At 39.4% G+C, this 27,305-nt stretch overlaps 1 protein-coding gene across 3 annotated transcripts; it reads right to left on the minus strand.

Moving 5' to 3' along the window:
• Positions 1 to 1,591: 1,591 nt before the first annotated feature.
• Positions 1,592 to 27,305, minus strand: LOC102307903 (receptor-type tyrosine-protein phosphatase epsilon). Of its 3 annotated transcripts, none has more exons than XM_005914162.2 (21): positions 26,924 to 27,305; positions 20,900 to 21,074; positions 11,670 to 11,741; positions 10,325 to 10,421; positions 9,839 to 9,912; positions 9,284 to 9,420; positions 9,041 to 9,131; positions 8,807 to 8,883; positions 8,683 to 8,719; positions 8,502 to 8,599; positions 7,807 to 7,926; positions 6,263 to 6,426; positions 5,445 to 5,580; positions 5,107 to 5,256; positions 4,549 to 4,642; positions 4,100 to 4,176; positions 3,827 to 3,961; positions 3,477 to 3,602; positions 3,147 to 3,298; positions 2,095 to 2,230; positions 1,592 to 1,999 (listed from the first exon to the last, which is right to left on the minus strand). In XM_005914162.2, exons 3-21 carry the CDS (start codon positions 11,734 to 11,736, stop codon positions 1,925 to 1,927), a joined length of 2,043 nt encoding a protein of 680 aa, XP_005914224.1. In that variant the 5' UTR covers positions 11,737 to 11,741; positions 20,900 to 21,074; positions 26,924 to 27,305; the 3' UTR covers positions 1,592 to 1,924. The 3 variants fall into 3 exon arrangements, with proteins under 3 accessions (XP_005914224.1, XP_005914223.1, XP_005914222.1); XM_005914161.2 differs by having other exon boundaries at positions 20,843 to 21,074; XM_005914160.2 differs by lacking the exons at positions 20,900 to 21,074; positions 26,924 to 27,305 and having other exon boundaries at positions 11,670 to 15,283.

Consider the following 27,305-nt stretch of genomic DNA (forward strand, 5'->3'; position numbering starts at 1 on the left):
TCACACAGCATTAAAAATATAACAACAAACATCACTGCGCTTGCAGTAAAGAGGCAGACAAAAAGACAACATTAAAATGAACTCCGATGTTCCTTACCATCAATTATTTATTGGATTCAGCTTTCAGAAAACAATGTTCAAATCCATACAGATGGAAAAGGCAGAAACATCACTGAAACAAGATGCTTGTGCATTTCTAACATCTGCAGCAAGGTCTCACTGTCAATACCCTTACTTCATAATATTCCTTCTGCATGACAAAAGATTAAAGTCCACATTGCAGTAAACCTTAGTGATGATCAATGGCCACTAGTATTTATGTACAGACTAAATTAACTGAAGAAAATGATCAGTGTGTCATGAATGAACCAATCTTACAAAGTTACAATAATGAAAGTACAAACACAGTAGAAAGCTCTTCACCAAAACTCCGAGCATACTGTTGAAAAATAATTAAGTAGAAGCCTTGCAAAAATATATGCTTTGTTTTTGCCATTTAAATATGAAACCAAGACAACTGTAGCTATTACAGTCAAAAAACGCCAGCGTGTGCATGATTCATATTTTGCCCGAGCATTGTTATTTGAGATCAATGCTTTCTTCTCGCGTCTTGCTTCCTGTGAATGAAAAAGGTTTAGCTGCATCAATTATCAGCTGTTTCTACTGTGTTTTTCCTCTCTTTTCTTACACACTTACATATATAATTTAGATTCTGAGAAGTGTCTCTACAAACAGTTAGCTGGTGATCCATACATGAGACCACCATTGAAAAACAATGCTTTTTAAAAAATGTATATATAATATCTAAATTAAACATACAGTATACATCTGTCTTATCTTTATTAAAATTGTGTCACTTGGTGACAAGTCTTTCACGACTAGAACTTCTAATCAGTATGGCACTGCTTTATGCAAACATGCAAAAAGGTGTATAAAAATGTTTTTTTTAAGTAAAATGTGACTGCAATGATACATTTGAATTCATGTAATAATACAATATTTTCTGCCTGTTCCAATGTGGGCTAATTACATTTTGCAGAGTCAGGCACGAATCCACTAAGTAATATTGCCATAGGCAAAAAGAAAGTTGGTGAAGTTGAATAATATTGCAGCAGGCAGCAGCTGTTAAGTTATTCCCAGACAGAAGTGAGGTAATTTGCAGCGTCTAACAGATTGAATTTTGTCTGAAATTTTATGTTTTACTTTGAAATAAAAGTAGATCATAAATACTAGTTACACATACTGGTCAATGTTATTTTAGAAAAAACATTATTAATTGCATCCTACTGTATTTGTGAAACACACTTTTTTGCTCTTCACACCAATTAAACATGTTAAGTGTGCGACATAAAGTACAATGTAAACTCAAGGCATTGTGCTCAGTAACTAAAATGAAAACTGTTGCACTGTACAATGCACTGGGTATTTTTGTAGGTAAGAAAATATACATACATACACACACACACACACACACACCACACAACACACATACATATATGTGTATATATATATATATATAATAATATATATATAAATAAGCACCTTTTCTGATATATATATATATATATATATATATATACACAATATATAATGTTGATAATGTTGAATTCAGTTAATACTTGCTTTAACAATTCTAAAATGTTGTATATTTGCATTATAATTTTCTTTTTTTACAATTTATCCAAGCCATTAAGTAAAATTTGAATTACTACATTTTACAGTGGGGTACTTGAAGATCAAACATTCTCATAAGAGACAGACTTTTTTGTAGACCACATGTTTTCAGTTATATTAAAGTATATTACACCATTTAGTTTAAATCTGTACTCATGTGCAAAATACTACAATTGCTTGCTTTAGAAAACAACATTCAGAAAAAATTGCATATGTTAATTTGACACACAGCATACAGAGCATTATTACACTATTTGAAATTGGCGTAGTCTGAGAAAATGTCAACAAAATCCTGGACCACTCTGTAGCAGAAGTCGTATTGCTCCTGCAGAGAAAAGCGAAAGAAAAAGTGTCACCGTGCAGAAATGATTCCAAACATGTTTATGCACAGCAGGTTTGATGTTATGTAGTTTTACCTACCACGGTCTGAACCATGTGTGGTCTCTGCATGCGTAAACTCTTGACTGTCTGAAAAACGTCCAGGAGGCCTTCAGCTTTCACTCTTTCCAGAATGTTACTGAGGGCAATGAAGGTGCCCGTCCGTCCTGCACCGGCACTGAAGTCATTAGGACAAAAATAAAAGAAATCTCATCATAAAATGTGAACATTAAAACTTTACAGATAATTATGAAACACACCGCAGAAGATGAACAACAAGAAAAGGAACCATTTTTTAAGAGTAAAACTGCAATGAAACTCTTGTAATCTCACCACATCCTTTTTCCATCTAACTAAAAAAAGTTAGCGGGAGAAAAAGGTGACCTCTGTGTAATGGTGCTAATAATTATCCCCACTTAAAGAGAGGCTAATCCAAACGCTAACACTAATCAGTCTAGAAGCTCAGTGTTTGACTGAGTCAATGTTTACAATGATGGTGGGATGGAGGGAGAAAGACAGAGAGAGACAAGGAGTGAGCGAGAGAGCGATGTGCGATTTGGAAGAGAAGTGTAGAGAGACGTTAGGGATTGCAGCGGGTTAGCCCCATTCCCAAGAGACAGAGAAAAAGCTTTAAAAAGCCCCTCTTAGACAAGTGGTGATGAAGGAATAGAAGAGAGTGATGACACCATTTCCTGTCGTTAGCTCATCTTATCAGATTAATCATAGTGGGAGTCAGAGGAGATTTCACTTTGAGAGGTTTTAATTGACTGTGAATCAGTGGATTGGATCAATCCCACAGGGGCATGCTGCTTTAGAATCACTTCACCTGAAGCTAGGTTCTGATCAAAGCTTTCACAGCTAAGTCTTTATAAGGGATCACATAAGTGGTTTAGGCATAGAACACCAAGCCTACCGAGGAGAGGAAAAATGTACAATTTATTGTAACAGACATTTGTAGGAGCAAAAAGTAGGGAAAATGAAACGGGTTATATTAAAAAGCATGAGTGGACAGCCACAAAGTGTAATATAGTGTATATAATTTCCATCTGATGATGTGCACCACGCTGCAGAATTCTCAAATTGAAGTTCCTCACCTGCAGTGCACAATTATGGGACGGTTTCCAGACTGCTGCTGCTGCCTCTGCACAGCGGCAATAATGTCAATCATCCCTCTTCCCTCGGCTGGTATTCCGATCTCAGGCCATCCGTGGAAGTGGAAGTGTCGGACATGTTGTGACTGCTTTTCCTGGTGTTGGGCAAATCTGATTGTTATTTTCATCTAATTAAAAAATGTAAATGGAATGAAATGACATGAACTTTAATTTGCTTTGATGATAACAGCACAAAGAAAACAGGTTGGGAAATTTGTTCAAGTGAAATGTCAATTTTAATATTGTTAAGTGTTTTAATTAAACATTACGCACTGGTCTGTAGGTGAGAACCATGTCTTTGAGAGTGAAGGTTTCACACTGTGTATCTCCAGTCAGCTCCACCGTATAATCTCCAAATGTTACACTGCCCTCTGATGGCCAATACCGGTAACACTTTTCCTGGTTGAAGAGTTCAAATGGAAACGCAAACAGGCTACAGTTAACTGGTTTATATAGTGTTTGGTTATTGTAACATGAAAATTAATAAAGACAAAACCACAACACACATTGACAATTATGCAAACTGTATGGAAAATAAATAGGGAAAATTGAATAATAAAACATGGTTTAAATGTTCAACTCTGCTTTTCAACCTGTACTTTTGCAAGAACACCATACTGTACCTGCTCCCTCTCTTTGAGTTCGGTGAGCATAACGATTGAATGGCACCTCCACTCCCACACCATCCTCCAGAAGTCCTCCACTGTGTGAGACAGTGGGCCCTGGGTTGCGATAAAATAGTCCTTCTGCCTGTAGCCCTGGAGGGCAGATCATCTGGTAAACAACACTTGAGAGTGCAGCAAACATAATATTTTGCATTGTTTGTAAAGGAAACAATGAGCTTTATATATACTTCTATGGGAAATCTATACAGGAGGTCGTGAGGGAGTGCTTACATCAATAAAGGAGGCATTGATGTAGTCGGTGAACTCCTGTCCTCTTTTCACTGAGAGTATTACTCGGTTGAAATCATCTGCAAACAGAAAAAAGGAAAATGAAACTTTTCACAAGTGATTCCTAATAAAATAAAACTTTGAAAGGGCTGACGAAAAAAAATAAAAATCCTAGCCGAGCTAAAACTTTAGCTGTGTTATTAAGGCCAAACGCGCTGCAGTCTATATCTGTTTTCAGCGTAAAAAGTTGTACCCAGGCTTACTTTTCCTACTCCAACTGCAACATAAAGTAAAGATAGAAGCCCAATTTAAATGTCACTGATCACAGAGACATGAGCTGATTATCCAGATATCTGTGTACGGCATCTATAAAATCACCAGCAGCGTGATACTTTGATGTTACTTAGATGTGATGTATTATGAAACTGTTCCGAGTATGAGTGAGTCCTTACACGGAATGATCTGAAGCACACGGTTCTTCTTCATGTTGGCAGGAAGGTTCCCAGTTCTCATGTTCTCCTTCATTATGCGAACGTTGGTCAGCTTCTGATGGGAGAAAACACGCACAGACGGAAATGATGAAAAAGTACATATAGAAAAGTACAATGCTAATAAAGCTGGTGAGTCTTTTTTAAAGACAGATGACGCTGGAACATTTCCATACTTGTAACAAGTAAAAGCCAAGAAGCTGGACAAAAAACATTAAGGTAGAGACGAAGAAGAGGTGAAGAAGAGGCATTGGGGAATAATTCCTTCGAGTGTGTAGGGAACTGTGAAGATACTTTGTAGCAAAAATGTGAAATTTTCACAGAGCTACAGTAAATTCTATGAGGCAGATGGTGGTGCCTTATAAAGTTTAGTTGATCCAAAGCATTGTTATTTATGTTACTACTGCCAAGAGCTGCACCCTGGGCAAGTTTTCCATGAAAATATACCCATGCAGGGCGCAGGGTGATGGGCACGATTCATTACTGTCTGAAATGTTTAAGAGAGAGCTTCTTTCTTCATACCCTGAACTCCTCCTCCAGGCCCAGCCTGTCGTGGGGAGCCCTGGTGTTGTGAAGCCTCTGCAGATGGCCCTCCAGAGAGCACACATCTAGCTCTGTATCTCCATACAGATAGTACTCCAGCAGAGCCTGGTAGATAAAGGAGTACTGCATCTAAGAAAGAGGAAGACGAGAAGACGAAGTTATAGAAGTAGTTGCTTTGGTTTGCCAAACTATTTCCCACTATTTTTGCATCACAGACATTGTTGTTTCCTATGCCCTCGCTTGTTTATGCCACGACCAGAGCAGCGAGTTGAGCTGTCAGTCCAAGGTACAACAGGTCGGAGAGGGTCAATACTTACATCTGTCTGGATCAGTTGACAGCGCTGTTCTCGTATTCTGCTCACAAACCCAAAGACATCCACTCTCTGTTCTATGTGCATCATGTCGATCATGCTGTCAATGACAATGAATGTCCCAGTCCGCCCAACCCCGGCACTGTGGAAACACAAACAAGAAGCCTCAAGGTCTTCTCTGTAACAAACAGCAAAGTGTACAGAACACCGAAAAATGTGGTTGGGAAGCGTTGAATGTAACATTCTATTTACATGTGCAAGAGCCTTCACAGGAGTGAACCACAAACACCTGAACATTTCATTTTCTAAGCGCTTTTTTTTTTTGGCACAAGTTATTATATTTCTCTCAACATAGAAGTCAATTGTGAACAGCTACAACCATATGTAGAAGTACTTCACCTCTGAAGCCCAAGCACAGCCCTAATAAATTTACAGGGGTCATTTCAGCAGACGACACCTCTGGGAGCACAGAGCTTGGATTCCACGGTGGGGTGTTGAGGTCTTTTCAATGGGCCCCATTCAAGAACAACAGTTCCACCTCCCTGAGCACCTGTTGCACCAGTTGCTACAGTTGGCTGCAGATTTCTTTGGTGGGGCTTAACACTGGTTGGTCAGGAAACATATACACACCCTATGCAAGGATTTTTATTCATCCACAATGGGCTTAACTGTAGTTTTTATTAAATTTGTTACCTTTACTCATAACTATGAGCACTGAAAAAGTCTTTCCTGCATCCTAACAATGAAATGCATCAACTCACACCGGATTTATATAACTGTGCTCAGATGCCTTCTTCTGGCTTCCTTTTTACTGCACATTTTACCTGCAGTGCACAACAATAGGTCCAGCGTAGGATGGATTGACAGCTTTGACCTTCTTGAGGAATTTCAGCATGCCGATGGGTGAGAATGGCACTCCGAAGTCTGGCCAGCTGGTAAAGTGAAGCTGGGTGACCAGCCGGGGAGCTCTGGGACCATCGCTGCCCTGCTGCGAAGCAAAGACGCACAAGGTTCATATCGGTGCATAAATAATGCTTTGAAGGCACAAATAAGTCATCTGTCTTTTTATTTTTTACAAAGCCAGTCAACCACAAACTGGTACCTACTAGAAAAGGAACTTCAGTTTTATTGATTTTTTTGTCATTTTGCTTTTTGGGGTAGAATGTAATTATTAAACACTTTGCCTCACTTTCATTTCTCATCGATACTCTAGAGATCAGAATTCCATTCTCTTGAACACTTGGTTGCTTTGTGTTCTGAGAGCTGAATGTTAAAGCACCCAGTCTGTCAGCTTGTACTGAAGAGCTACAGCAGTCACAGTTTTTAGAGTCAGAGAGGATATCTGTGCTCGTCTAGCTTCAGATGGAGAGGGAACAAAGTGAATTTTGGAGTCTGAAGGCTTCGCAGTACACTGAGTTGGCATCCAACTCGACAGTCAAAAAGACAAGAAAAAATACAAATACTGTATGTGTATGAATTTCGAAAGATAAAATGACGGAGCCAAACACTGCATATTAATACAGTTCTCGCTGTATTTTAAATACACCTACATATTTATAATTTATGCTGTGTCTGTTATCTGTAGCCTTTGATATTCTCTAATATGTTTCCATACTGGTTTTTCATTTATTTATTATATTTTGGATCCTATTAACGTTTGCTAAAATGCTCCAATTTCCCCATGGGGACCATTTTTGCACCATCTCACCGCGGCTTAGTTTCATCTTCAATATTTAATAAGAATCTAGCAACTACACACATAGGTTGTTACATTATTACAGTAATTAAGAAGAATATTAAGAATAACTCGTAAAATTACAGTATTACTTTTAAACCATGTGTAGATGTTTAAATAAAAGCAGCAATGTACGTTTATTTTTCCTTTCCTTACAGTACAGTGTTTAACAGCTGCAAAACCATATCACACACGCACACCAGTGTGTGAAATATACTCCTGGAAACACCTACTCTAGCAGGAATTACCACAAAGATGTTTTTCAGTACTTTTGCAGGTGTTTATGCACTATATGCACAAAAGTATTGGGTCACACCTCTTAATTTGTGAATTCAGGTGTTTTCAGTCCCATAGCCACGGCTGTATAAAATCAAGCACCTCGTCATGAATCTTTGTACAATTTCTTCCCTCCTAGATATTTCGCTATCATGTATAAGTGCTACAGTTTTACTACAAGGCAAGTGCTAAGGTGCATAGTGTGTAAAAGACTCCAACGCTGTGCTGACTTTAAAACAAATAGTTTCTAAACCTCTGTGCACTCTGTGCTTCATGCCATGGTTTACATGGCTGAGCAGACCACGTGTAGTTGGTCAGTACATTTGTAGTATGTGTAGATTCACATATTTTACTTACATATTGAACACAGAATTTTCTAATGGTGTAGTCCACCAGTACAATGACATCCTCTAACGCCACCCTGATGTTCCCGTACATCCAGCAGCCTTTTTCTGGCCAGTACTGATAACATTTTTCCTGGTAATGGAGAAAAACAATACAAATTATTTTTGTGGTACTGCAAGGAAAATGAATGCCACTAAAAATGCATAGGAGCTCATTTGTCCTTGCAATTGTTGCTATATACATGCATCTATTTTGTACATACTATAGCCACATATAAAACTATCTACTTGATGTGTGCCTTTTACAAATTCAAAGGCACTCACAGCGACTTTGTGCTACTCTTTCAGTCAATAAGATCTTCACAATGACGTTTCAACTCATTAAATACATTCTCAGACTAATTATCATGAAGCCTCCTAGGATCTTATCAACAATTATTTCATCATTGATCCCCATTGCCTCTATTCTGCCCCATCAAACCTGCTGTTGAGCGCTCAATTGATCATCCCTTTGAGGCTAAATTTAATGCGATGCTAAGTAATCTGCTGGGTGACACTTTGCATGGATTCTCAGTTAAGAGAGGGGGTCGAATAAATTATGTCCATGACTTTGGGTCTTGAGAACTTAAAAGGGTTTTCACTAAACGTGCATCGGAGGCACAGGGATTTTAGATTTCTTTAGAATAATGCAGTGCAGAGAGAGAATACCTCCTTCCTTTCTTTTAAATTCGTCAGCATTACTATAGTTGTTGTTTTCTGTTCCCAAATCATCCGCCAGAAGTCAGCCACTGTCTCAGGTTTTGGACCTGAAACAGAATCAAGAGATGTAGTAAAACCAAAGTGAAAATGGTTATAGACTTGGGTAAGATGAAAGAAAATGTGCATTTACCTTGAGCTGCAATGAATTTGTTCTTTTCTTTATAACCCTATGTGTGAAAAAAACAAACAGTAGTGAATGAACATTTTGATGAGGAATTTTATTCACTTTATAGCTTAACCTAATTACTACTTACATCTATGTAAGATGCATTTATGTAGTCTGAGCACAAGTGTCCATCGAGATGACTTAACACCACCCTTGAATGATCGTCTGTGGAGCAGAGGGGAAAAAAGGTAAATAAAAGTGGTTCTTAATTTTCATTTCAGCCCACAGCACGTTTCCTTATGTTGGCTATCAATAAGTCTGCAAGCCAGAGGGCTTTTGCAGAAATACTGTCTCCAACTGCAGAATATAGATCCTCACTCACATGGTAAAATATTTGGATATCTGTTTTTCTCTCTGTTGTGCTCTCTGCTCGCCTCCTCAAAGGACCCATGGTGGTAGTAACACGGCAGTGACTATAAAGAGAGAATCCAATCCTCATGAGATAAAAATAAAGCCACGGGTACAAAGGCTGCTAACATATAATCTTAGTACTGTTTTTGTACACTTTTTGCTGTATGGTTGCAGAACAAAGATCTCAATCCACACCAAATAAATGCATGCTTACATTGAACTCTTCTCTGAAGAGCTTGCCATCATCTGCAGAGCGTATCCGGTACTCCTCCTCCAATGAGTCCAAAGGGATAGGGAAGTACCTCTTGGATGGTGAAGGAGATCTGGGGAGGAGGACCACTGTCTGCTCTCCTGTGGTTAAAAGAATATATGGTGGTCAGACTGCTAATGTCTCCCTGTAGAGAACATTACAAGCTCTTACAGCACCTGCAAAAACAAGCCTGATAGCTATTAAGATTTCCTACTTCAGGGGGTATATCACGACAGAAATGATTTCTTAAGCCATAAACATGCCCCTGCTGCACAAAACTCTCTTAACTCAGAATTTGGCCTTTCTGTTTATTTATGTCCTTTTTTTACTTGAAGTGAAACTTCATATGGTTCCCTACAGGGTAAGAGCCTTCACAGCTACTTTGGACTCCAGATCGTGAAATCTTTCTTGTCCATAAAGAGACTGAATTTATAAACCAAATAAAAAAAAGGCTTAAAAAGCAAAAAGGTTGCTTTATATTTTCATGCAGTGGTTATATTGAGTACAGCACCAACGTACCTTGCTCCTCCAAGAAGCCGTTTGGAATTTTTTTATCCACTGAGGTAACCAGAGCTTTCCTGTGGTTTTTGAACCTACGGTAAAGACAGGGTGAGAGGTGAAGAAAAGCACAACCATCTATTAAAGAGAAAAAAAAGAGCTAAGCTTGATCTCTACAATGGTGCCACTAAGCACATAAGTAAACAACAAATACCAAAACCAATATCAACCATCTCATAGAACCAAAGCTGTTCCTCCTCATGTTGTTGTCAGCTGGCTGGTCAGTGAATGAGTGTCTCTGGCGTGACTTGACCTAGCCGTCTTTGTTTATTGTCTTAGTGGAAGAGCAGCTGTTTATCCATAAGCCACTGCTGACCGCCTATTTAAAAACCACCCCACCCCGATGCCCCAACCTGATGTATTCACCCTCATGCTCGCGCACATACACGTGAAAAGGGAGCTGGAATGAGTGAGAAAGTGTTAATGTGTATGTACAGATTTATTCACCGCAAGCAGTAGATTGTCAGCAGGACAACGATGATAAGAAGAAGGGATAAAACCAGTGTTGAAGGCAACACATGCACACCCTGATGGGTGGAGTTTCCTAGATAAAAACAAAGTGAACAACATATATTAGTTTACAACAAAACAAGCTTGTAATCTAGATATCACATATTATGGAATTTACTATATCTGGAATGTCAAGGGCCACATGTAGCCCACTTCCCTTTCTGTCAGTGTGAAGACATTTAACAACACATTTAAAATAACTGAGATTTGTTAATACAAGAAAAAGTGCAATTTCAACAGTACATCTCAGTTTTTCTACTTGATAAATAAATGTTGGTGTAGTAAATGAAATAAATGTGTCACCAAGAATAAAAAATATAAGTGTAAACATTTTAAAAGTTCTGGTAGCTCATTGTCCAGACTCTCCTGTAATTTCAAAACTAAAAGTGACTTATGGATTTTTTTTTATTGTTGACCCACAGTAATGAAAAACAGAAACTCTTCTGTTTTTTATCTATTATTAATCTATTACTTAACTACTTGTCAATGGGGAGATCTTCATGAGTAGGAAAAGTTATAAAACTTATGAAAAGACAGTCAAAAGTCCAAAATCTATGCTTGCCTTGACATTTTCCAAAGCCATCCAGCTGGCCAGATTGGAGTCTTTGCTCAGCTGATTCTAGCCCCCGGGGCTTACTGTGTGTTTGACAACCTTGGACTATATTAAAGAAATATACTGCAAATACATTATTTGCACATGAAGCAGAGCTTCGGTTGAAATCAGTTTTTTTTTAACCTTTAAAGAGCACTCATTGACAATTTATTTTTTCCTTGTTTTATTTAAATTTAATTCAAATTAATTTGTAAAGTGGTTTTAAGGGCATTTCCTGGACTATTTTTTACTGGAAGTCACTAATCACTGTCTAGAAATAGTCAGTGCAATTTTGTGCTAATCTAACTGGTGCTAATATAAGATTTGACAGACAGACGTGAAAATGTTCAGTCCATCTAACTTAAGAAAGAGCATTATTATGTGAAATGTGAATCTCTTCTTTACAGCATGACTTTGTACATTTTTTTGAAACATTGTAACTGAAGCCATAAATGACAATGGTGCATAAAATAGAGTAAAATATAGGGTAACAGAAAAGATCAGCATATATGTCTTAAGTTTGTTTATTAAATCATAAGGTACGAAATATACAAGTTCGAGTAACGTTGAATTCAAGTCAGTTTATCTGGTTTTCCTTTATATGTGAAAAGAAAAATCGTATCCTTCTAGAGTCTGGCTTTAACATTTATTTCTTAGACAATATAATTGCTCAGTTGTTTCATCAGTTACCTGCAGTTTGGTTCTCATGAGAAGAATTATTCACAGGAATAGAGATCCCAATCAGAAACAACACCATTGTCACTGTGGATAAAAGAAAAAAAAAACCCAAAGCAGTCACTTCAACAGAAAAAAACAAAAAATAACAGAATAAATCCTGCAATTCTACACAAACTCCACTAGACGGCACCAAACTGACATGAAATGCACCTACAGCTGGATACAAAACATAGAGGGCACAAAGGGGAGCTGGGCTTTGAAGATGTCTCTCTGCTGAGCAGTTAAAGTACTTGTGGGAAATCTGCTTGCTGTCTTGTCCTGTCAGGCTGACTTGAAAGAGCAGCATCAAATAACCTAATATTCAGACATCAAACCAGAGAGGAGGCCTTAACCCACAGGTGACAGTAACCATATACCCTATGGGCCTAGAGGATTTGGCAGTGGAGCTGAGCTCAAGCAGTATTTGTTCGAGACTATCTTGTTTTGCTGTGGTCTGTTTGATGTACAGCACTATGCAAAGCTTAGCGGCAACAAGACACACGTGTGTACTCACTGTACTTTGTTTCTTTTACAAAAGTAAGTTCATGTTGCACATTTAAATAGGTTACACCTCTGCCTCACTGAACCTTCTCCCATATTCTCCATCTTTTACCGTTTCTTTCTCCGCCGAACCATAATTTTACTCTAAACTATATTCTAACTCTTTCCTTTGGCTTTATAGCTGAAAGCTTTTAGTGATGTATTTGGGGCAGAGTGCCACGAGTGTCCTTACAAAAAGGAAAACAGTATGTCAAATTCCTTACAACTTCGTCAGAATTAAATTAATTCCAACACATTATGTCTGTCTTTTTTATCTACAAAGTACCAATTTCTCCAAAATCATATCCATTTCTTCTTTCTTTCCCATCCTCCAAACGAGAGGGCATAAAAATCACAGAATAAATTGGGCAAATGGGGCAAATCTGTCTAAATGGCTTTGATGGAATAAATGGGAGAAGCAAGAATTGAGTGTCCTAATTTATCCTCTGTTCTACCTCCCCGACTTGTTATAGAGGCCACAAGACTGGATGGAATAATTCATTGTGTCAATTTAGTTCTTCTAGAAATGGGTCATCTAGGGGCCTAATTTGTGATGTTTGAGAGAATTTTTTGCACATAACCCAAGGGGGGTTTCATATAACTATGGCTCCCAAAGCTTTTGTAGAAAACTGAGCTACATAATAACCCTCTAACAATGTTCCCAAAACAAAATGTATGCCAAAACCTATAAATTACTATTGGACAACAAATAAGTGGCTGTGTTTTGTTTGTATTTCAATTTCTCTCTGCAGCAACACGCTACACAACACCTATGATCGAGACACACATTTACACAGAAAGTTGAGGCTACTGTGCATTTTTTTTTACCTGAATAATCCCCGGGAAGACAAATCAAATAAATCCACCCAGAAGCCCAGAAGCATGACTGTGTGCAATGCACATACGCTCACCGCCTTTTCACATGTACGCATGCCTGCACATAATGTACGCCCCACAGCCAAAGGCAATGTGTTGCATATGTGCAGCACTCTGCCGAAGGAGCCACTTCTCTACCCAGTGTTAACAAGCTGACAGTGCCAGCACCTGTTCCCCGCTCTCCCCCACGAGGCAAGTCACATTCGCTCACATCGTACATCCCGCAACTAGATGTTGTAAGGCATATTGCGCGTATGGGGGTCACCGCACAGGTCATTGCATATCTGTCATATTCTGGCAGCTCCTGTATATACACCGTATAGCCAGGAAATAGGAGAAAAGAGTTTCATTGTGAAAAGATGTCAAATGCTCTGTTACCTTGAGCAAAATCGTAAAAAGAAGAAACAGTAAGTCATATCTTTTTGTATCACTAAAGGGAAAAGCAGAAGCGGAAAATAGAACAGTGTGAATGAATTTTAAGATAAGATAAGCAACTCTAGTGTGACCAACAGAGGAACAGCACAGCTTATATGCTGTACTGACACGCTGTAGCATAACAAAAACACGCTTATAACTTTTTAACCTTACGGCTGGCGGTATATATCATAATTAGTAGGCCCAGTCATTTAACCCTCATAGAAAGGGGAAGCTGTCCAGGGTGTACCCTGCCTCTCGCCCTATGACAGCTGGGATATGCTCCAGAACCCCCCGCGACCCTGAAAAGGATAAGCGGAAGCATGGATGGATGATTGTGTCATTCCTAGCAGGTATTGCATCGTTCACTCCAGATGCCTGCTTTTTCTCTTTAATGAAATACTTGCAGCAGTGCGATTACTTCAACCTGCAGCACCTGTTTGACATAAATGTTCCCAGGAAATAAAATGATACTGCATCACTTATGTTGGGAGTGCAGACGCAAATCATCCCATCCATGCATGATGTAATGCAACGATTCAGAACGCACGTATGCATTATTCATCAGTGATCCACTTTGCTTTGTGAGCACAGAGGAGACAGTGATCAGCACATGAAAATAAATGTGTGTGGCAGCTGCAGAAACAGACCCTGCTGGATTTCAGCAGTATAAACTTCAAATCACTCCCCTCCTAGAGTTATGATATCCTAAAATATCTATTTCCAACAATAAAACAAAGAAAACACAAAATAAAGCAAGAAAAAATGTTGCTAACCTGGGTAAGAGAATTTCCTAGTTCTGTTATCAAAATGATTGTCTTCACTCTTAATTAGTTTTGTATTTATCCTCACAGATGTGGCCAGGCAATGTCTTCTTAAATAAAACAACAGCTGTATGAAGCCACCACAAATATGTTCCCTATTGTTGCTGTTTATTTGAGCAAATGCTGGTGAAGAATTTACCCTTATTTAAATAAAGCAGAGCATCACATCTCGAGGCTTACCATCTGACGTCAGTTAAACACCTTTTTGTAAATAATTTATTATATTCACAGATCAGAGAGAATAAAATAATATGAAGGTTTTACAAAAATCTGATTTTCTTATTTCTATCGATTTCTGTAGATAGATACAGCAACTTCAAAATTATTTATGATAGTCCACATTTCCTAGGCATGGCTCTGGGGTGGGGCTCTTGTGGTCCTCTCATGAACAAGGTAACTTGCTCACTTTATTTGCTTTCTTTACATGGGGGTTCACTGAATTTGTCTTCTTCCCTCACCCAGGAACAATCTGCCTTGGGAGAGCCTATCAGGAGCAAATTGCCCCAAGCGACACAGCTCCTGGGGTCACTAGGGTAAAAAACCTCCCCAAGGTGGCGATTCAGCTACAGCCACAAGCTGTGACTATAGGACTGAGGTTCCAGAAATGAACGACCTCCGAAGGGCGTCTGGGCTCAGTTCTAGTGATAGGATAAGGAGCTCGGTCATTCTGAACGGGTTAACAGTGGAGGTCTACTCCTCCTCCAGAATGTCTCCCAGGTGCCTTCTAAGTGAGATTATATCTCTCGGTTACCTTTGGAATGCCTCAGGATCGCACCCAGATGAGCTGAAGTAGGTAGCCTTGGGAGAGGGAGGCCTGGGATTCTCTGTTTAAACTGCTGGGCCTGTGAACCAGACTCAGATAAGCAGGACAAAGATCTATCTATCTATCTATCTATCTATCTATCTATCTATCTATCTATCTATCTATCTATCTATCTATCTATCTATCTATCTATCTATCTATCTATCTATCTATCTATATAGTTGAGTTAAGATGTTATATTATATAATTATAAATATATTTAATTTATATATATATATATTATATATAATTTATATGATGGGGTTGGGTTTTATATATATATATATAAACAACACCCAAGCTCGGGTCCTCTACCAGAGGCCTGGGAGCTTGAGGGTCCTGCGCAGTATCTTAGCTGTTCCCAGGACTGCGCTCTTCTGGACAGAGATCTCCGATGTTGTTCCCGGGATCTGCTGGAGCCACTCGCCTAGCTTGGGAGTCACCGCACCTAGTGCTCCAATTACCACGGGGACCACCGTTACCTTCACCCTCCACATCCTCTCGAGCTCTTCTCTGAGCCCTTGGTATTTCTCCAGCTTCTCGTGTTCCTTCTTCCTGATATTGCTGTCATTCGGAACCGCTACATCGATCACTACGGCCGTCTTCTTCTGTTTGTCTACCACCACTATGTCCGGTTGGTTAGCCACCACCATTTTGTCCGTCTGTATCTGGAAGTCCCACAGGATCTTAGCTCGGTCATTCTCCACCACCCTTGGGGGCATCTCCCATTTTGACCTCGGGACTTCCAGGTTATACTCGGCACAGATGTTCCTGTACACTATGCCGGCCACTTGGTTATGGCGTTCCATGTATGCCTTGCCTGCTAGCATCTTGCACCCTGCTGTTATGTGCTGGATTGTCTCTGGGGCATCTTTACACAGCCTGCACCTGGGGTCTTGCCTGGTGTGATAGACCCCAGCCTCTATGGATCTTGTAGCTCAGAGCTTGTTCTTGTGCTGCCATGATTATACTATAATATATATATGTATTATATATAATACTTTGACATATATATATATATATATATATAGATATGTAAAGTCAGCCGAGACTGCAAGACCAGACTGACCAACCTGTGCACTGCCTGGATTGATTACAAGAAGGCCTATGACTCAATGCCCCACAGCTGGATACTGGAATGCCTAGAATTGTACAAGATCAATGGGACCCTAAGAGCCTTCATCAGGAACTCAATGGGGATGTGGCGTACAACACTAGAGGCCAACTCCAAGCCCATAGCACAAGTCACCATCAAGTGCGGGATCTACCAAGGAGATGCTCTGTCCCCACTGCTGTTCTGCATAGGCCTGAACCCCCTCAGTGAGATCATTAACAAGACTGGCTACGGATACCGACTACGGAACGGAGCAGTTGTCAGCCACCTCCTGTACATGGATGACATCAAGCTGTATGCCAAGAGTGAACGAGACATCGATTCACTGATCCACACTACCAGGCTATACAGCAATGACATTGGAATGTCGTTCGGACTGGAGAAGTGTAGTCGGATGGTAACAAAGAGAGGGAAGGTAGTCAGAACTGAGGGGATTGAACTACCAGAAGGCAACATTGCAGACATAGAGGACAGTTACAAGTACCTGGGGATCCCGCAGGCAAATGGGAACCATGAAGAGGCCGCTAGAAAAGCTGCAACCACCAAGTACCTGCAGAGGGTCAGGCAAGTCCTGAGGAGTCAGCTGAATGGTAAGAACAAGATCCGGGCCATCAACACGTACGCCCTGCCCGTGATCAGGTACCCTGCTGGGGTAATAGGCTGGCCAAAGGAGGAGATAGAAGCCACTGACATAAAGACAAGAAAGCTCCTTACCATGCATGGAGGGTTTCACCCCAAGTCCAGCACCCTGAGGCTGTACGCTAAGCGGAAGGAAGGGGGCCGGGGACTGGTGAGTGTCAGCACCACAGTCCAGGATGAGACAACGAACATCCAAGAATACATTGGGAAGATGGCCCCAACTGACCGAGTGCTCAGTGAATACCTCAGGCAGCAGAAACCCAAGAAAGAGGAGGGAGACGAGGAACCATCATGGAAGGACAGGCCCCTGCACGGTATGTACCACCGGCAGATAGAGGAGGTGGCTGATATCCAGAAATCCTACCAGTGGCTGGACAAAGCTGGACTGAAAGACAGCACAGAGGCACTAATCATGGCAGCACAAGAACAAGCTCTGAGTACAAGATCCATAGAGGCTGGGGTCTATCACACCAGGCAAGACCCCAGGTGCAGGCTGTGTAAAGATGCCCCAGAGACAATCCAGCACATAACAGCAGGGTGCAAGATGCTAGCAGGCAAGGCATACATGGAACGCCACAACCAAGTGGCCGGCATAGTGTACAGGAACATCTGTGCCGAGTATAACCTGGAAGTCCCGAGGTCAAAATGGGAGATGCCCCCAAGGGTGGTGGAGAATGACCGAGCTAAGATCCTGTGGGACTTCCAGATACAGACGGACAAAATGGTGGTGGCTAACCAACCGGACATAGTGGTGGTAGACAAACAGAAGAAGACGGCCGTAGTGATCGATGTAGCGGTTCCGAATGACAGCAATATCAGGAAGAAGGAACACGAGAAGCTGGAGAAATACCAAGGGCTCAGAGAAGAGCTCGAGAGGATGTGGAGGGTGAAGGTAACGGTGGTCCCCGTGGTAATCGGAGCACTAGGTGCGGTGACTCCCAAGCTAGGCGAGTGGCTCCAGCAGATCCCGGGAACAACATCGGAGATCTCTGTCCAGAAGAGCGCAGTCCTGGGAACAGCTAAGATACTGCGCAGGACCCTCAAGCTCCCAGGCCTCTGGTAGAGGACCCGAGCTTGAAGGATAAACCGCCCGCAGGGGCGTGCTGGGTGTTTTTATTTATTATATATATATATATATATATATATATATATATATAATATATATAATTATATAGATAATATATAATATATATATATATATATAGATATATAGTATAATATATAGTATAGATATATATATATATATATATATATGTATATATTTATATATATATTATATATATATATATATATAGATAATATATAGATATAGATATATAGATATATATTTATTTATTTATTTATTTTTTTAATTATTATTATATATTGATTTGTCCTGACCCAGACCCAAATTGTAATATCTGTCAACTGTAATGCCCATTCATGCAAGCATAATGATTTTTAGATTATTTGAGTCATCCTGTTTCCATAATGTGATGCTGTGCTGCTATTCATAATTATGGGAGAGTGAGTCTACAGGAAAAAGGAGAGAAAAGGAGAAAAGATACATACAAATTAGACTGACTTGTGAGGCCACTTGTATCTCTCAAATCTTTTAAGTCAGTTTCTGAGTGTTCACACGGAAACTGAACATTTCATTCATGCACTTCCTCTGTGGTCACTGTTTTACTGTTTTTCTGTTACTTTAGTATATATACTCTCATATATACACTAGTATGAAACAAACAATAGATTTCAGCTGTTTATTTCTGTGTAATCTATTCAACATGAGCTGGCATTTACAGCAGGTTTTAACAGACAGTCTTTAATACAATGCTACTATTTAAATTTGCTGACGTCAACCATGTCTATTGTTGCACATACAGTATGTGCTACTCAACCCTGATTCAGTATCTGCATAAATCGGTTAGTCAAACACATCTGTTTCTGCTCATACAGCTTTTCTTTTCTTTAGTAAAGTCAACACTCGACTTTGCTTTCACTTGATTTCTGTGCCGTCCATTTCAGCAGCACACTGTCAATGTCAAATGCATGCAGATAAACTGATTTTTAATGTAAATGCAGTTTACTGTGTAGTTTAACATGACCACCTGCCTAGCCACTGTGTGGTTAAAGGCTAACAGCCTAAAGCCTCTGTGACTGTACTTACATCAGCATGCTATAACATGACCAAAATGACAGCATTAACATATCTGCAGCTCTCTTTCAGGCTCGCCACAGCAGATCATCTCCCTCTATTTCACCCTATCCCTAACATCTTCATCAGTCACAGCAAACCTCTGCATTTCCTCCTTCCTTACATCCATTAATCTTCGCTGAGGTCTCCCTCATTTCCTACTTTGATCCCGCTTTTGTCTTAGTTTAGTTTTGGCACTTTAACAGCCAATACAAGCCGCACTTTTCTTTTATACCATTTGACTTCATTTCCTGCATTTGGGCTCTACACATGCTATACTGTGACAGGTTTCAAGGTTTTTATCAAATACAGTTAACTACATAATAACCAATGACAGCAAGTGCCTTTACATTGCCTCCCAAAGCACTCTCCAAATGCCTCCAACTGATCCAATTAAAACCAACTGTAATGTATAGTCTGCCATTTGGAGGATAGCTAGCATGCTGGCATTTGTAATTAGTACTATGAAAGAAAATGTGAATGTCTAAAATGTATTTGATGTCAAGGACGTTGGGGCATTTCACTCATAAATGGTTCGTTTAAGCATTATTCACCCCAAATGACATTCAGATCAACATTGCCTCTGGACACTTACAAAGTATAGCACTTTCTTCTATTTCATTGGGGTTATTTACTTTTTAACTACAGTTGACACTCTATATTACAACTACGCAGTATGTATGTCTGGTTAACAAATAGCAGGTACACCGAGCTGACCCTGCTGAAAGCTTACTGCTACTGAAAACACCACTGCTTTGAAAAATGCATGCATTTGTAAATTATTCAACATGTTCCATCAATGACACTGTGTAGAGGGCATCTATGGCTGTTTGCCAGATGCAGTGCTAGAGAAGAGCAGTGCATGACTATATATATGTGCCCAACACAGCATTTAAAGAATATGGATAGTATTTACTGCAAACTTAACTTTAAAAAAAAAAGAAATATAAAAACTGTTCATAAACAAAAACAAAAAAATCCAAATAGATAGCTACATCCAATTGTGTCTCAGTTTCCTCAGATCGATAAAGATTCCAAGACAGATTCACATTGTGTGCTCAGCATGAAAGGATAAAAAGGATAAAAAGATTTTTTTGGTTTCCAGGGAACAGAAGAACAAAGGCAGTGCAAAAAAAAGAAAGAAACGAATACCAGAAACAGCCACCACTTCCGTTGTCAAGCGCCAAGGAAAAGGATGGAATGAGAGCACAAACACATGTCAGTAAAGTGTGACAGCAGAGAGGCAGGAGACATGAAAGAAGAGATGAGATGAGAAGAGGGAGGAGAGGAGTTGAGCTGCAGGAGATAAATGTCAAGATTCTGGGTTCACAGATAACAATCATAATGGAAGACATCCTTACTATACAGAGGTAGTAAAAAGAATGATGCTTCACAGGTTTGGGGAAATCACTGCCATATCTTTAAATGCAACTTTTCAAAATACACCTGTCACAGATTTTATAAAACATCATATTACAACAGCTTTTTTTTTTTTTTATCAGAAAGACGTTTAACCTAACAGTGGGAATCCTATTGTATCTTTACTCAATGTTTAAACCATGTTTACAGCTCAAATCCCTGCCTGTTGCATAGTAATGACTGAAAGAATCAATTTGGAGAAACAATTTGAAATTAAATTAGTCTCATCTACAAAGAGGACACAGTCATCATTTCATTATTTCCTATTAATGAATTGAATTGTAATTGATCCTCTAAAAGATAATTGACCTGCTCTGTGGTCAGATGCAATAAAAGACTTACACTTCCAAGCAAAGCCACACTGATCTGCTTTCAGCTGACTCGTCAGCCCATACCAACCATGTGATCCTAGTTCCTTTTCCTTTTCTCTGTTGACTTTATGGGGGTTTTCTACCCAGTCCTTCTCCTACACATCATTTAAGACACCGATAATAGTGTTGAATCAAGAGATCACAGAGGTCGTTGGCAGTGCCTGAGGTTACTCTCAGCTTTGGATCAAGTCACAAGAGAAAACCTGGAAAATAAAGCAAAAATACAATAGTTAGACACGTATTAACCATCCTGCTGTTATGCAGTATGTACTGTATTATATTCTGAAGCAATAATGAATGTAGCTTTTCTATGACTCATGTTTTACAGATGACTCAAACACATGAGAAATGCACGAGTGCAAAATAAAAGGCAGGGTTAATGAGCAGGGTTTGCATCTGTAAAATACGCCAGAGAAAATGAATATGCATTGCATTTAATCAGCTGAATGAGTACATGTATCTGCAGCTCTCTTTACTGTGCATGCCCAGCATTCATATACTGTATAGTCCTCTCTTCTATAACATCCTACTGCAAGCCAAAACTGTTAAGACGTTAATGATCTCTGACCAAACATATCTTCTTCAATTCCAACAAGGTATTGGTTACAAACAGGACTGTCCAATAAAGTTGTCACCACACACGGCCTTGTACCCGTCCACAGATGTGCCTACACAATAATAACCACCACACAAAATGTGTTGGAATTATTTCTTTACTGTTTTCACAAAGAAATAAAAGTGATGATATTCTATTGTCTTGAAGTCAGAGAAAGAAAACATGGCCTTTTTGCGCACTCACTCCTACTTTACCGGTATTGCACTGCCCACAGGTGTGAGACACAAAGGCATATTGTTAACACTTGCCACTGTAACGCAGCTTAATAGAGCACAAGGAGAAGAGATGAATTAGTCACCTTATCCAGCTGGATAAGCTCACTCAGTCCGTCTGAGCTGCGGTGAGGAAAATAAATGAACAAGGTTTGGAAAACACCTCTTTTACCCCTTGAAGTAGGAGCAAGTTTTCCAAGTGCTTTACAGCTGCTGGCATTTTGACCTGAGAACTGCAAAGCCTTTGTATCTGAGACTTTGGTAATCAGTAATGGTTTTGAACTGCATGTCTATAAAGATGGAAGATCTTCAAGAAAAACACCATCGTTTTTCTGTTTTTTCAAGGAACACAAATACCAAATTAACCACTTCCCGAACAAGATAGTGTCACAAAGTAACTTAACAGTATTTTAGCTGACAGGTTTGTCATTGCAGTGAACTTATTAATTTCCCACCAAGGATATTAAATTTGTGCGTGTGCTTCTTAAAGGCTCTATAGGCCTTATATATGCCACTAAATTATGTGCTATATTGTTTTAAAGTCCCAAATGGACAGACTTTTAAATCTATAAACACTGGGATAAATTAAAAAGATTTTTATTACTAAAAAGAAAGAACTGGCAAATGTAAATAATATGTCAATTAGAAGACTGTGTTCTTATAGCACTCCTAAATCTGTATTTTGTTGGCTGGCATTTCCAGAAGAAGTTCAATTCTGGAGACATTCGGTGACAATACAGCTAAAATGAGACTGACAGATCATTTCAGGTAATATGTTTTTGCCACTTTAAACCAGTTAGTAGATTTGATTTTATCCTGCCTGGTTAACACACTCGAAGCTGAGCTCCTTGGGGCTTTATGGTAGAAATCCCAGCTGTCTATCTATAAAAAATACTGTTTCAGAGGGTTTAAGAAAAGTGTAGTTATTAAGCAGTGGTAAAAAAAAAAAAAAAAAAGATATTAATGATGGATAAAAATAGGTAATGTGTTATACTGAAGTTATACACACTAAAGAATTATGTTGGGTTTTTCACAATGTAATATATTATTATGAATGTTTAAAAGGCTGAGTTAAATTATAATAGGTATAAAAAATGTATGAAATGTGCTAAGTTATTCATACTGTATTTCATGTGTTTAAAGGTCTCTTCGGAGATAGTTAGACAATCATTTTCAACTTTTCAGCCTGAGTATTTTGGTCCTTTCAGCCCTGAACATTCAGTCCAAAGAAAAGCGAGACATGCTCAGAGCATGCAGTTTATTCCAGGCAAAAGCACTTTCTGTGCCGCTCTGTCCATTGACTAACAGAGGAAACATGCACGTCATTAAAATTTGATGTAAGTGCATCATCATCCAGCACTCTGTGATTCAATCATTAATTCATACCACAACAGGCAACCCTGGGAACTGTAGCTAAGCAGTTTTGAAGTAAATAATCTGTTCATTATTATCATTATCATCATTATTATTATTAGTAGTAGTAGTAGTAATAGTAGTAGTATTGTACTGTGATGAAAATATTTATAATCCCCATTCAAAAATGATGGGTGCTTTTCACATGCTCTCGATTTTAAATGATCATGCTATTCAAATCCTGCTTTCCTAAGCCATTAATACAAAATTGATGGCTTTGATATCTGAGGCTCATGCGGTTCCCTGTTATGATGACTCCTTGATTTCATGTTTAAAGTAGGTCTTCGGAGAGCATATAACTGTCTGCAGGCACCTTCATTCATACATAGTTGTTGGTTGGAAAATTTGATTTCACGCAGATCACACAGCCTGTCTGTTTGCAAATTTGATTTCATTTGTGTGTGGGGCTGCCCACTGAAAAACTGCCAGGACGACAAGACAAAACGCTGATTTTGCAGCAAGAGAAAAAGGATGTTAGAATGCCTCCTATGTGTTTATTTAAAGCATAGCGAGTTTGAGGCTTTTCATAACCTCTCTGCTCACACTAACCATAAACCTTTAACGACTTGCTCATTGAGCATGTCAGTATGGCCTGAGCCTCAAACACCAGTGCTTTGAAATTAGCAATTAATATTATTTTAAATATTATTTTTATACACCCATATGAGAGAATGAGCAGAGTAATCTCCAGCCTGCAGTTTGAGGACACTGAAAGTGACACTTCTAGGGCACACTATAGGTAAAACCAGGGACAAGCGATGATAATCACTGCAATTACAGCATCGCCACTCGTTCTTCTGCTGCTCAGCCAAGGATAACGAGTTAGCTTCTTTTACTGGAGTCCACTACAAGTGGCATAAAGTGTGAGCAAACAGAGCAAAACTGCTTTAGGCTATCATATACTTAAAGCTCAACTTAGAGCGTGCGGTACATATTGCTAGACACATTGTTTTATTTCGTTTTCAGCTTCATTTTGACCCACCAAACTGCTCATCTAATTAATATGGCTCTCTTTAGATTTGCTTGATGCAGGTGTATTCTCTGACTCCGTCACCATGAGAGTTGCCTGAAACAATCTTTGTGTTTAAGTGCAGTGTCTCATTAAAGTGAAAAATGGCTTTCTTCCCCCACTAACAGACAGACTGACAAGGCTAGCACTTCCTCTTCTCACAGCAAGCTGCACCTCAAATCATGGTTTACTTAAGAAACCCTGAGTGAGCATGGCAAGTAACCGAGCTTGAAACAGACGCTGTGATTATATCAATTCTATAAACAAAAAACAGACTTGAGTGATGAGATAAATTTGAGCAGGCTTCTTTGTTTTAAAAATGGTCTGTCAAGATGTAGACTTCTTAATAAATAAACGTGTATAGGTGTGCCTTAAGTGCATATGTAAGAATGACAGTCACTGTCATTCGACACACTTCATCATAATCATGACTGAAGAAGGTGCGGTCATCTACACACAACTGTAATGGTTTATGAGGTTATGAGGTCTCTTGCAACCAATTGGTCCAAAAAGCATCTCATAGTGCTAAGTGCACACATGCAATCCATAGAATGAAATATAAGCTTCTTTTATCAGTATAAAATATAATGTCAACAGCAAGGTTAGCCCATTTCGATAAGAGAACAATAAAGCAGCTGCACAAGCGCCAGATAAAACGAAGTTGGACTTAAGTAAGGCAACATAGAAGGGTTGCTTTGCACAAATCCTCACTGGTTTCACTATAGATATATATATCTGCATGAATCACAGGTTTTCTCTACATTAATATATAATAGATTGTATATAATAGATTGATACAGTACCTTAAATATGATATCATTTCCAATGGTTAGCAACCTCAGCTTCTTTAATCTATGACCTCAGCTAAAGCTTTCCTGGGAGAACTTTTGAACTGGCTGTTAGTTTCAAGTCTTAATGTATCCAACATGATGGGTTTTTTTGTTTGTTTGTTTTTGTAAATTATAATTGCTAAAGTCCAAAAAAGTGACTAAAGAAAGGCATTCTTCAGTATGATAACCAACTCATTAACATACAAGCATGTAGTGTTGTTCAGTTTCTTAGTCGTCAGGACTACCCCTTGATGACCAAGATGGTGAAAATGTTCTGCTCAAGGTGTAACAATGGGACAGTCTGTAAACTATGGATACAAACCAAGTACAATCAACTTTAGGGGACATATGTGCCCACCTTTAAATAGCATATGTATGTAGGATTTTAAAATAAACAAAGTGCATATATTGTTATGTATTAGCCTTATGTCCCTCCAGACTTTTTCTCTATTTTTCTTCACCAATGGTGTTCAGCACTTGTCTCACATCACATGACACCAGCGAAACCCCAAATTAGGTTTTACAAATTCCATCTGAGAGAGCATATGGCAACCACTGAATTGGTCCTCAAGGATGTCACTTTGGGCAAACAATAACAGAAAAGTGGATGATGTTGTAATATTCACTCAACAATAACATGTTTTCTACACATACAGTTGCCATATCAGTGTTCACCACTTCAGTTAATGTTCAGCTTTATAACCAAGCATCCGTTTCATCCATCCATGCAAAACACTTAACATTGGCCATTACTTTCAGCTATGCAAACCTGTTTTAAAAAGGCCAGAATCTACCATTCTTACCTTAGGATACTGAAAAGTCATCATCTGCAAATTAACTTTTTTTTTTATTAACATGTGTCTAACTATAGCTCGTGTATTCCCAAGGTGAAAAAGATGTGGGCTAAGTAGCTTGATACTCACCCAACAGATGGGGAATGTGAGGTAATACCAAAATTCCCATTAGCTTTTACTGGCCCATTTAATCAGGGATGGAACAGGAGGTTAGGTTATTGTGAATGAGGTTATGGTGAATGAGGGGCATTTATAATTCATGTTTGAACACAAGGCCTTTGAATCAGAGTTCCTTAATGCAATTATAGAGACCCCATTCTCTCATTCACCCATTTAAATAGTACCATCCAAACATCTTCACCAGCTACATAGAAGCTCCCTGCCCGTACTGTGCTCACTTGTTCTTGATTCCTACTGCAGCATTTTCATATTAGCTCACAATTAGCAAAACCAGCTATTTAATTTCTAAACTGTTATTTTTTTAAACTCAAAATCAGAGCACAGCATGTCCTTTCATCAAAACAGCCACATACAAATTAATTGACACATTACTCTCTTCTCACACGATATAGCAAAAACAGATCAAGCTACAGCATGATGTGCAACTGCAAAGGAGCTTAGAGGCCTGCCTACTACTGCATGTGTACTCATCCCTTTATATATATATTTTCTGTCTAGAGCAGGGAGCTGCTGCAAGTACAAAAACTGTGACTGAAGAATTACCTATACGTAAAATATCTAAATAAATGATTAAAAAAATGCAGATCGCCGTATAATGAATATAAAAGCAATTATTTTATAAATCACATGGGGCATCCTGGTGGTAGCAGGGTGCATGGCATTGCTCCACTAACCCACATTTACTGTAGTCCATGTTGCCAATGTCCAGGAATGACGAAGAAATATAATGTCCAGTCTCCGTGACCTGCGAGCGGTTCCACTCTCTGGATTGCTGCTCTTGCAGATGCTTTTTATGATTTTTGCTTGATGGACAGTGTGATACACACGGGCAGTGGGATGCACGCAAGCTACGCTGACAACCGGGAGCAGCTGGAAAGCTTTGCTTAATAACCGAGGGTAAACAGTCGGTGTTTACGCATAAATACGCAAACGGAATAAAAAAAATAATAATAATAATAAGCCTGTCTGGTTTCGCTGTGTTTTTCAGCGTATCTTACCGCGGTACTGCGGTGACCTCGCCTCACACGTAGCGGCGGCTGATATCGGCTTGTGTCGTTCTGCACGGTTCGTCCGGACGCCGGTCTCTGCTTATGTCGTTTGGAGAAAAGCACAAAACGCACTCAGTTGTGGAATCATCTGACAGGATCCGAAGAATGCGTTTAGGTTCCCCTGATGATCATGTTTCCAGCAGACCTCTCTGAGGATGTGCTTCCCCCTCCTGCCTGTCTACATGCGCTGAGCCGTATTATGGCAGCCAGAGTGGAGACTGGAGACCCTCCCCCGGGCGGAGAGCAGTATCAGGTGGACGCTCAGCATCCTTCACATTCCTGCATCACTGAGGGATAAAGGGCAGGCCTTTGCATATAAATGCTCAGCCGG

This window comes from Haplochromis burtoni, unplaced genomic scaffold, assembly GCF_018398535.1.
Source record: "Haplochromis burtoni strain Fernald_Lab_line unplaced genomic scaffold, NCSU_Asbu1 Contig_7, whole genome shotgun sequence".
NCBI classification, from domain to species: Eukaryota; Metazoa; Chordata; class Actinopteri; order Cichliformes; family Cichlidae; genus Haplochromis; species Haplochromis burtoni.